Source organism: Lissotriton vulgaris, chromosome 9 (genome assembly GCF_964263255.1).
Source record: "Lissotriton vulgaris chromosome 9, aLisVul1.2, whole genome shotgun sequence".
Taxonomy (NCBI): Eukaryota; Metazoa; Chordata; class Amphibia; order Caudata; family Salamandridae; genus Lissotriton; species Lissotriton vulgaris.
The window spans coordinates 717,544,194-717,556,511 of record NC_141697.1 but is presented as its reverse complement, the minus strand read 5'-3'; the positions used below and the strand labels follow the sequence as shown (position 1 = coordinate 717,556,511).

The 12,318-nt window shown below is 48.5% G+C and overlaps 1 protein-coding gene across 1 annotated transcript in view; it reads left to right on the top strand.

Annotated features, from left to right (window-relative positions):
• Positions 1-10,485, top strand: part of LOC147692162 (proton-coupled zinc antiporter SLC30A1-like) — a 63,839-nt gene extending 53,354 nt beyond the window's left edge. Inside the window, exon 3 of the mRNA XM_086936750.1 lies at positions 9,448-10,485. Within this exon, the coding sequence (XP_086792876.1) occupies positions 9,448-10,133 (686 nt within the window). The 3' untranslated portion in view covers positions 10,134-10,485. The remainder of the gene's footprint in view (positions 1-9,447) is intronic.
• The last annotated feature ends 1,833 nt before the right edge of the window (positions 10,486-12,318 follow it).

Genomic DNA, 12,318 nt, shown 5'->3' with positions numbered 1-12,318 from the left:
CATGGACGGAGGCCGGGGTGGACAGGGTGGGAGACCTGTTCGGCGATGACACCATACTGGACCATGCCTCATTTGTGCAGGTCACAGGAGCCCCTTCACGTTTATACCTCCTACACGCCTCGGTAACGCACTACATACGACGGACCTGGGCCCCACAACGTACAAAAACAGATCAACATGAGTTAGTACACCTTATGCATTATATGGGCACGGGGGGACACTTGGTGAAATGGCTGTATGTTGGTATCAGAGAACATGTGACGTCACCGATCGCCACACTCAGGGAGACCTGGACTGTAGACGCGGGTGAAGACATATCGGACGGAGAGTGGAAGATAATTCTGGGTCATCATAGACGGGTATCTAGGAATGTTAAATTTCAGTTCATACAAGCCATGATTCTCCATAGAGCTTACCTTACGCCCCAGAGACTACACAGAATGTTCCCTACCGCTGCACACTGCTGCCCGAGATGTCAACAAGACGAGGCACATATTCTTCACATGCTATGGGCATGCCCGAAATTACATACTTACTGGGGGACGATCAAACACACGCTGCACTCCATAACAACACTCCGGATTCCGGAGGGAGCATTACCCTGTCTACTAGGGAACAGGAAACGGCCCAAAACATGCAAGGCACAACTGAAGTTTGCGGACCTGGCGCTAGTGCTGGCGATCAGGGTGCTCACTATGAGATGGAAGTCGCCCAGAGCCCCGCAAGTAGCAGTGTGGCGCAGCGACATGCTGAAATGGGGTAAAGCAGAATCTGCAGCTTTGAGGGAGGAGGAGAGCAAGGGCCTTCGCAAATACCCCATAGCACAGGAATGGGACCAAATGCTTATAGAACTGGAAGAGACAGACCTGGACAGCCCAGGAGACCCGGTGGGATGAACTTACACAGATGGCAGGGGGGGGCTGAGGCTCACGAGCAATGGGGCAACTCACCGGGGTTAGACCAGACCTAGGACCCTACACAAATTCCAGATAGACAGAGCCACCTTGGCCCGCGATATCGAGTGTAGGAGAGAGACCAACCAGGAGACAGTGGGGGGCGGGCGGGGAGGGGGGGACAGTTGGGGTTTGCCAATAATGAGAACCATGATTATGGTGTTTGAAACACATACTTGGGATGCATCCGGGGAATGTTATGATACGTACCTCACAACTGAAATGTTATACCCCCACAATTAATGGTTAAGAAAATGGAAAAGACTGCTGAGTGATATGAGGTGCAATTGAACAGAAATGTATGTCATCCTGAAACAGTCACGAATAAAGAGTTTAAAAAAAAAAAAAAACATTACTCGCAAAAGTTCACAAACTTGACAAGCCAACCAAAACAGACACAGACTCCATGCAAACAGAAATATCGGTGATCTGGAATGATGTACAGGAAATCTCAAAAGCAGTATCACTGAGGCAGAACGCAGAATCAGTAATCTGGAGGACATGGACACAAAAAATTAAGAAAGAATTGTTGACCATCAAACAAAAACAAGCATATTCAGTTCCGCTTGCACTTTCTCCGCCGCACCAGTCCCTTTTATATGTCGCGCTGCACTGAAGGACACAGTCAGCGGCTGGATCTGACGTCACCTCCCCGGGCGCCGCAGCTTGCAGCGTTAGTGTGAGCACCGGGGCAGGGCCACGAACTTGGTGCCACGTCAGGGCTAAAGCTGGGGCGGCGGAACACCGACATGAACCCGGCACACCACGAGCATCCGTGAGAGCAGCAGCCGCAGCCACAGCCATGGAAGCCCGCTAAGAGCCCCGGTAAGGATAAGCAAAGCCCCTCCCTCTCGCTCATTGTGAGCCTGGCAGAGGGCAGCTGCCCGTGTCACCCAACCACTGTGTGTGTGTGTGGGGGGGGGGCAGAGGGCGGCGGCGGCGTGTGTATGCGTGCGTGTCTTTGTGTGTGCAGGGGGGTGGGGGGCGGCAGCGTGTGTATGTGTGCGCGCCAGTGTGTGTGTGTGTGCGTGCGTGCATGCAGAGGGGTGGGGGCTGGCTGTGTCTGTGTGTGTGCGCCGTTAATGCATGCGAACACAACAGGTGATGGACCGAATGTGGATCAATGTCACACACTCACCCCAGTCCAAAGATCTGGGCCCAAATCCATCGTTTTTTTGCACTCCACACCACCCTGGGTTAGACAATGGCGATATGCAAATCAGCTCTGACCCTGTGCCCCATGGGAACAGTCCAGTCCGAACTACAAAAGCCATGTCCTTCCCAGAACGGAATCAAGCATCCGAGGACCGGACCGTTTCGAGGTAACACCTCTCATCAGCCCGGCTAGCTTGACTCCAGTGGTGTGGAGTGCCTGGGACCCACGTCTGGGCATCCCCAGCGCACTTAGGGCGGAATATGCAAACACAACAGGTGATGGACCGAATGTGGATCAATGTCAGACACTCACCCCAGTCCAAAGATCTGGGCCCAAATCCATCGTTTTTTTGCACTCCACACCACCCTGGGTTAGGCAATGGCGATATGCAAATCAGCTCTGACCCTGTGCCCCATGGGAACAGTCCAGTCCGAACTACAAAAGCCATGTCCTTTCCCAGAACGGAATCAAGCATCCGAGGACCGGACCGGTTTCGAGGTAACACCTCTCATCAGCCCGGCTAGCTTGACTCCAGTGGTGTGGAGTGCCTGGGACCCACGTCTGGGCATCCCCAGCGCACTTAGGGCGGAATATGCAAACACAACAGGTGATGGACCGAATGTGGATCAATGTTACACACTCACCCCAGTCCAAAGATCTGGGCCCAAATCCATCATTTTTTGCACTCCACACCACCCTGGGTTAGACAATGGCGATATGCAAATCAGCTCTGACCCTGTGCCCCATGGGAACAGTCCAGTCCGAACTACAAAAGCCATGTCCTTCCCAGAACGGATTAAAGCATCCGAGGACCGGACCGGTTTCGAGGTAACACCTCTCATCAGCCCGGCTAGCTTGACTCCAGTGGTGTGGAGTGCCTGGGACCCACGTCTGGGCATCCCCAGCGCACTTAGGGCGGAATATGCAAACACAACAGGAGTCAAGCTAGCCGGGCTGATGAGAGGTGTTACCTCGAAACCGGTCCGGTCCTCGGATGCTTGATTCCGTTCTGGGAAGGACATGGCTTTTGTAGTTCGGACTGGACTGTTCCCATGGGGCAACAGGGTCAGAGCTGATTTGCATATCGCCATTGTCTAACCCAGGGTGGTGTGGAGTGCAAAAAAACGATGGATTTGGGCCCAGATCTTTTGACTGGGGGAATGTGTGACATTGATCCACATTCGGTCCATCACTTGTTGTTTTCGCATTGAATGCATGTCGTGCTTCGACCTAAAAATCTATCAGAAGTACTACGGTGCTCACAGGATTGGTAAAGTTTGTTAAAGTCTGCACTTTCGGTGGCAGGAAACCCTGAAGTATGTAGTCCCACCTGGCTCAGGCAATGCTTGTGTAGACTAATGAAGCAGTGCACGAAAAGGATTTTAACACCAGCAGTTGATGTAAGTTGATGCATTGTTTTCCGTAATGCGACGCCCCCAATAAACTCAGCAAAGTGGGTGTAATAGAGCGGCAACCGTACACACTCCTCGGGAATGTCGGGGGGGAAGCACAGCGAGGCCCCACTGACAAATCAAAACGCTGCAATGCAGCGTTTTGATTGGTTTTCAGCATCCTGGTTGGGCTCTCAACCAGGTAATGGAGCATGGGCTTGTTCTCCATCTTTCAGTGTCATACTGGTGGCCGCGTGTTCTGTTTTTTGGCACCAAGAATGTGGAATTGACTGTCCATTTCAATCAGCATCCTGGTTGGGCTCTCAACCAGGTAATGGAGCATGGGCTTGTTCTCCATTCAGGCTGTAATGCAGCCTTCATGGAGAATGGAAAAGGTGCGCATGATTGGTTTAGGCACCGGAGAGGGCCAACCAAACAGTCACTGCGCTCTTAGGAGCGGGTAAACCACTCCTCCCCTGCCCTTCTCCAAGAGCAGGAAAGCCCTGCCTGCTCACCCGCTCGCAAAGTAGCAGGAAGCATAAAATGATAACAACTTAAAGTTATCATTTTAGGCTTCCCCTTCAGACTGCTTAAAAGCAGTGGGGAGATACTCCTCTGCCATTGCGGCGGAGCCGCCACTGTGAATGCAACATGTCTCAAAGAGACAGCGCAAGCACTGCCTAGGTGAGACCTAAAAAAGGACAAAGTATCTTGCCCGGGCAGTCCTTCTTTATTGTAAATTCATCAAATGCCTCTCGTAGCTATCCCTCGGATCGTTCAGTGTCATACTGGTGGCCGCGTGTTCTGTTTTTTGGCACCAAGAATGTGGAATTGACTGTCCATTTCAATCAGAAAGGAAATCCGCTTTCCACTGTTTAAGAAAAACTTAGAGATCGGATTTTTCAAAAGTCTTGATTCAGTTTCTCTTCAATGGCATGCTCGAATATGGTATCTTAGTGCCAAGATGCCCTTCCCTGGGAAGCACAGTACTTTATAAATATTTAACATAACAAGTTTGAGTAACACAGGCTAGCATTCAGATTAATTTCGGTAGATATCAGTTGAGACTAGTAGTTGTTTATTTAGGGATGAGTGATCCATGTCAGTAGTTATATTAGGGCTGAGGACAAATGTTAGTACTGTGGTGCAAGTAAAGATGTGAGTTGACCCAAATAGTTGAATATCGGAGGGGCAGAGCAAGTCATCAATGATGTGCAGCAGTAGATATTTAGATATTCAGTAGAAAAATTATCAACACTTTGTGCCAGGTTTGAGTCACAAAACTGACGCAAAACCAGTGCAAAACTTTGTGTTGGGTTTACTTTCCAACACAAATTCTGATTTGCGTGAAAGGTTGGGTAAAGTAACAGGAAGTAGTGCTATATGCTTCTTTGTGTCAGAGGGGACTTCCATGTGTGGTACATGGGTGTACCCAAGCAACCACCTATGGGTTTGGATGAAATTCCCTATCTACTAACATTTGTAGAAAGGTATATGTGCCATAAATGTATGAGTCTTTGAGGCAGGCTTAAAATTGGAGAAAAACGTTTCTCAAAACCTTTCAAATTTGGGAACTGCACTGTATATCACAAATACCCCTCGTGTGTGTGTATGTGTCTCTATCTCTCTCTCATATTCATAATTGTTGTACTGGTAGGGTCGTCTTCCAGTACAAAACCTATGCTTGGAACATAGGCGCATGGCAGCCAAAAGTGTGCCAGTACAGGGGGAGAGAAAAACAGCACCATATCTTTGGAGATATGGTGCTGGTTTTGTCTTTCTCATTGAGACACGACAGCAAAGCAACTCTGGTTAAAGTGCTGCATTGTGCTAAAAATTAGTTCTGTTTTGTATTACATATTCATATAGCTCTTACTATGACTATGTGGTGCCCTGAAGCTTTTGTCTACAAAGGCACACACTACATTGTGCATGGTGAATCGTTCAAAGTGCGTTGTCTTTGTTTTGATCCTATGTGACAGTGCTCATCATGCAGAACAGAGGAGCACTTGAGATGTGGGTATCATGTGATGGGATGCAGCACTTAGCAGTGTGATGGACGTAGAAGTGTAAGAGAGAGGTGCACAGTTCCTGGTTTCCAGCAAGCTGGCAGCTTTGAACGGACAGCTCTGCAGATCACTTTATGGCATTTCTTATTATCATAGTTCACTTAACAGGTTACTGTACTGGGTTGTCCAATCTGAGAGATTTTGTTTAAAGGTTATGATTATGAGCAGGCATACGTTGGAGGTAGAAATGGCGGGGAGATCTGTTGGGGTGTCGATTCTTAGTATCATCCAATAGCTGGTTGTCATAGTGAGATGCCAAAAAACAGTCATAGAAAGCAGCCTGTTGGAACCCATTGCTTAGTTTGTCAAAATAAAAAAAAGAAAGTGGCGGGGTCCTCGTCAGGAGACCACTGCATCTTGCACCACCAGTTGCCTCTGCCAAGCTGACAATGACAAATGCACAAAGAATTATTGATGGACAGAATGCAGAACAATGTCATACATTCACCCCAGTACAGAGATCTGGGCCTAAATCCATTGTTTTTTTGCTCACCATGCCATTCCAGTTTGGACCCAGCCATATGCAAATCAGTCTTGACCCTGAGTCCAATGCTAACAGTCAAGCCCGAACTACCAGGCCAGGTCCTCATTGGACTGGAAACAAGCATCCTAGGACCGGTTTGGGGCTTTCAGACCTCATCAGCCAGGATAGCTTGGCTCCAGTGGCATGGAGAGCACATGACCCACTTTTTTGGCATGCCCGTCCCACTCTGGGTGACAAATGCAAAAAGAAAGATTGAGGACAGAATGCAGAACAATGTACAGAGATCTGAGCCTAAATCCATTGTTTTTTTACTCACCATGCCATTCCACTTTGGACCCAGCCATATGCAAATCTGTCTCGACCCTACGCCCATAGGGAACAGTCCAGCCCGAACTGCCAGGCCACGTCCTCCATGGACTGGAAACAAGCATCCTAGGACCGGTTTCGGGCTTTCAGCCCTCATCAGCCAGGATGGCTTGGCTCCAGTGGTATGGAGAGCACGGGACCCACGTCTGGGCATACCCATCCCACTCTGGGTGACAAAAGCAAACAGAATGCTTGATGGACAGAATGCAGAACAATGTCATACATTCACCCCAGTACAGAGATCTGGGCCTAAATCCATTGTTTTATTGCTCGCCATTCCAGTTTGGACCCAGCCATGTGCAAATCAGTCTCGACCCTTGACCCTACGCCCAATAGGAACAGTCCAGCCCAAACTGCCAGGCCATTTCCTCCATGGACTGGAAACAAGCATCCTAGAACCGGTTTCGGGCTTTCAGCCCTTATCAGCCAGGATAGCTTGACTCTAGTGGCATGGAGAGCACAGGACCCTCGTCTAGGCATACCCGTTCCACTCTGGATGACTAATGCAAAAAGAATGATTCATGGACAGAATGCAGAACAATATCATACATTCACCCCAGCACAGAGATCTGGGCCTAAATCCATCATTTTTTTGCTCACCATGCCCTTCCAGTTTGGACCCAGCCATATGCAAATCAGTCTTGACCCTGCGCCCAATGGGAACAGTCCAGCCCGAACTGCCAGGCCAGGTCCTCATGGACTGGAAAAAAGCATCCTAGGACCGGTTTCGGGCTTTCAACCCTCATCAGTCAGGATAGCTTGACTCCAGTGTCATGTAGAGCACGGGACCCACGTCTGGGCATACCCGTCCCACTCGGGGTGACAAATGCAAAAAAAAAGATTCATGGACAGAATGCAGAACAATATCATACATTCACTCCAGTACATAGATCTGGGCCTCAATCCATCATTTTTTTGCTCACCATGCCATTCCAGTTTGGACCCAGCCATATGCAAATCAGTCTGGACCCTCCGCCCAATCGGAACAGTCCAGCCCGAACTGACAGGCCAGGTCCTCCATGGCATATGGGTGGGTCCAAACTGAAATGGCCTGGTGAGCAAAAAAACGATGGATTTAGGCCTTGATTTCTGTACTGGGGTGAATGTAGGACATTGTTCTGCATTCTGTCCATCAATTGTTCTTTTTGCATGTGGCACCCCGAGTGAGGCGGGTATGCCCAGAGGTGGGTCCCGTGCTCTCCATGCCTGGAGTCAAGCTATTCTGGCTGATGAAGGCTAAAAGCTCGAAACCGGTCCTAGGATGCTTGTTTCCAGTCCAAGGAGGACCTGGCCTGGCAGTTCAGGCTGGACTGTTCCCACTGGGCGCAGGGTCACGACTTATTTGCATATGGCTGGGTCCAAACTGAAATGGCATGGTGAGCAAAAAGATGATGGATTTAGGCCCAGATCTCTGTACAGGGGTGAATGTACGACATTGTTCTGCATTCTGTCCGCCAATTTTGTTCTTTTTGCATTTGTCACCCCGAGTGGGACGTGTATGCCAAGACGTGGGTTCTGTGCTCTCCATGCCACTGGAGTCAAGCTATCCTGGCTGATGAGGGCAGAAAGCCCAAAACCGGTCCTAGGATGCTTGTTTCCAGTCCAGGGAGGACCTGGCCTGGCAGTTCAGGCTAGACTGTTCCCATTGGGCGCAGGGTCAAGACTGATTTACATATGGCTGGGTCCAAACTGGAATGGCATGGTGAGCAAAAAAACAATAGATTTAGGCCCAGATCTCTGTACTGAGGTGAATGTATGACATTGTTCTGCATTCTGCCCATCAATTGTTCTTTTTGCAAGGTGACAATGACAGCACCAACATACTATTAATCCTCACTCTCTTAAACGTGTGACAGGTCCAGGCACCCAAAGCTCTTAAAAACTGCCTGGGTGGTAGTTATTAGTCATTTTCTTTATTGTTTATCGAATTAATAAACATATTTTGTCCTTATCTCTAAATTCAACTGACAGTGCCACAATGTGCAGACTGTCATAAGTGCCAGGTCTGACAATTAAGTGCTGGTGCCAAACACTGGAAACCAACAGCTCAAATTAAGCACTGATAGGACCGGTTGTTTGATGGAACAACGAGTTCCAGAACAATGACTTCCCTAACAACAAGGGCATTACCACTACCTCGTCTAAACCACGATTTATTTTACCACACATTCCTTTACCACGATTTTTCATGTTAAAGGAATGTGGTTAAAAAAAATCTTACCAACTACTACCCGATCACCCCTAAGCCCCCACCCCCTAAAAACTAATTCCCCCACCTACAAATAAACATGATCACCCACAACCCCTTAAAACTAACTCAACCCCATAAAAACTAACCCCCTCCGCACCTTATAAACAAACACCATCACCCATACCCCCTAAGAACTAACTCCAAACCCCAATCCCCTAAAAACTAACTCAACTCCCTAAAAACTAATTCCCCCACCCTAAAAATAAATAAACAAACACGATCACCCATACCCCCTAAAAACTAAGCCCAACCCCCCAACCTCTAAAAACTCGCCCCAAACCCAGCCCCCTAAAAACTGACCCCAAACCCCTCTCACCCCCTTAAAATTAACTCCAATACCTGCACCCCTAAAAACGAACCCCAACCCCTCCCACCCCTTAAAACTAACCCCGACACCCCACTCCCTAAAAACTAACCATGAACCCCTCTTACCTGTTCCTGTGCGACGCTCCGCCGAACTCTGCCCTGCCCGAACACTAGACCGAATCAGCCTTAGGCTGAGTCGTTGTTTGGGCAAGTCGCTGTTCGGCTTGCGTGACTCTGAAACTCATTGTTCCGGAGTTGTGGCAAAGGTCATTTCACATTGGGACCTGCAGTGCTGTCCAGCGGCACGTGGCAGATTGTTTCAGTTACCACTTACCCCACAGTCTGCACATCAGTTGTGTGATGCCCTGGATCTGGCTCTGGGAAAGGATTAAATGGCAACAAGATGTATATGTACTGTAGTGATTGTCATTCTCATGAATTTTAAATGTAACCTAGTTCTTTCTTTTTCAGAGATTGAGAAAACTTTTGACACCTCAAGAATAAAAACTGAAGAAATGGTTGGCTCCCAAGGTTGCTGGTGGCGTGGCTGTGTGCGCAGCTGGCTCCGGGGCTTGTTTTGCTCCTCTCTGGTTCTCATCAACAGTCTTCTGTACCATTTCATGGACCACGAGTGTCTTCATGCTCGGACATGCCTGTTCTTCTTTTACCTCGATCCTCTCTTTTGCTTGGCAGCTCTCACGTTCCTACTGGTGGATGCCCTCCCACAGGCGAGGAGAGCAGGATTTGTGCTTCTCCAGGGTGTGCCAGGACATGTCAGTGTCACTAAATTATACAACACCTTGAACAGCCTACCTGGGATGGTAGGAACGCATGAGCTGCATGTGTGGCACTTGAGTCGTGGGCACACAATGGCATCACTTCATATGAAATGTGCCAGTCTGGAGACCTACCTGGCTCTGTCCTGTCAGATGCAGGCAGTCTTCCGGACCCATGGCGTACACTCCTTCACCATCCAGCCTGAATTTGCTTGTGCCAATGAGACCACCCTGCTCTGTAGCTTATCATGTGGCAAAGCTTGCTCCAAGCACCTGTGCTGTACCGGGACCGGCGCTTCATTGGAGGCTGACCTCCCTTTGGAAGGAAGCCCGTCGCGGAGAGAGAGGCAGGAGCTGGTGATCACCAACGTCAACGTGTAAGAAGCCTGACCCATGAGAGTGTTCCTAAGTGTCTTAGACATCAGTATGTACCACTGAAAGACAATGGATCTTCCATTTTCATGTGCAAAAGTGGGTGTAGCCAACACACGACGTCGTTTAATCCCAACGGAGGGAGTAAGGCAAACGTCTGCCCTGCAGAGTCGTTGGGCACACTCTTCTACTCAAGTACCTCCAGGCACTTGAGTATGTACAAGCTTCGCTGCTTAGTGAGGTTCAGAATCCTCCTGTGTCATTTATGTGCAATGCTTGCACGTGCCTGCAGGCTAGGTACAAAGTAATGGACAGATGTGTCTCCTGTGTAGGGTCTAGGGTGTATCTGTGTGTGCCTCTTGTAAATTCCACTTAATCTTTGTGTGTCCCTACTTTGCCGGATACAGAGGATAATTGTGTGTTCTTGTTGTATAGCAACATCCCTGTGTCTGCTGAGTAAGTTCCAAGAGTTAATACTTAGGGGGGGGGGGGCTGTTCTGTTGTCTACAGAAACAATCTGAGTATGCCTGCTGGCTCACGTCTGTGTAACATGTGGATGTTCCTGGAGTGTAGGTTCAAGTTAATGCAAATCTACGCCATGTGAGATTCTGGGTAGAACTCGTGTGTGCCTCAAGCGAATTCCATGTAAGGTCTGTAAATCTCATCATCCATGTCAGTTTCAGAGGACATCTGTATGTTTCTGCTGTACGGATTCCAGGCAATACTTGTGCCTGCCTGCTGGGTAAGTTGCAGTGAGTAACGCCTGTCTTTGGCCGTTCAGATAATTCCAGGTACACATCTCTGTGTTCCTTGGTAGTTTATGACAGATATTACCCGTGTGTGCTTCTGGAAGGACTGCCTCTCCATACCAGTCAAGCACCAGGCACCATACCAGGGAACGCCCAGGGGGGCTACGTGCATGTTCAGGGCTCAGGTCTAGTCGGGTTAGAATTTCACAGACCATACCATACTTTAGCTGTTTGATTGCAGCACGTGTTTATTCATCCAGTCTGAGAAATGCTGTGGCAAGGCCAGTAGTCTCAATTCTCCCAACATACCTATTTGTACAGAAATCGACCACACCACCCACCAGTACCCACCATTCACTGCCTGCATGACTCAAACACATTTTTTTCCTAGGCATGTTCCCTCTTTCTTTCTATCGGGCCCTTTTCCAAGGATGTGTTAGTCTGCTGTTATTTTCCAGCTCCGCCTGGGCGTCATGTTGCCATTATTAAATTAGGATGGAAGAGTCCAGGCTTCGTTATGAGGGGATACCTCTTTTTGAAGACATAGCTTCATGGTACATTTCCTGCGTCCTGCCAACCGAAAGTTGCCAATGTCGTCCATTTTATGAAGCCACATTATGCTCGACTAATTAGGTCCCCCGAAATCCCGTATATTTAAGTCTGTCCTTAGTCAAAGTAGGTTGATCCACACACGCCTGATCCTCGTCTAAGAGAAGAGGCCCACTCTGTCACCTTATAAATACCAATGTTTAAGGTGACTGTGGGCCTCTTCTTCTCTTATACAAGGATCAGGCGTGTGTGGATCAAACTCCATTGATCAAAGAGAGAACTAAAGATAGGGGATTTCTAGGTACATAATTAGTCATCTTCTCTTTCTTTGCCAGTCATTCACCAAGCAGGCCAGAAACAATTTTCAATGGTGGTTGACTCATAGAAGCTCCTAGTGAAAAATATCGTGGTGCATTTGCAACCTCCTCTGTTATCTCAGCAGCCTTTCACTTTCTTGCAACTCTGCTTGAGCTTTCATGAAGTACAATCTAGCGACTCAAGTCTGCACGGTCATCTCAAGTGTCTTAGGACATAGGTGTGGCAAGGTTGACTAAATTATGCAGAAAGAAAAGGCAAATTATGCGGCATGATGTGGTACATTGTACAGTTAACACTGTCTGGGGAAAGGTTTCACCTCATTGACACCCAAATACCGCAATAAGAAACAGAAAGGGGAAGGCCTCACGGTAGTCAAGCGAATTTCAGAGTTTTTTACTACCAGGACATGTAAAACTTAAAAGCAAATGTCCTACTTTTTAATTACATAGCACCATGTCCTATGGGCCACCTAGGGCCTAATTTATGAGTAACCTACATGTAAAAAAAGGGGAGTTCAAGGCTTGGGAAGGGGTTTTAAATGCCAAGCCTCCTTAGCAGTGTAAACTGCACACACAGGC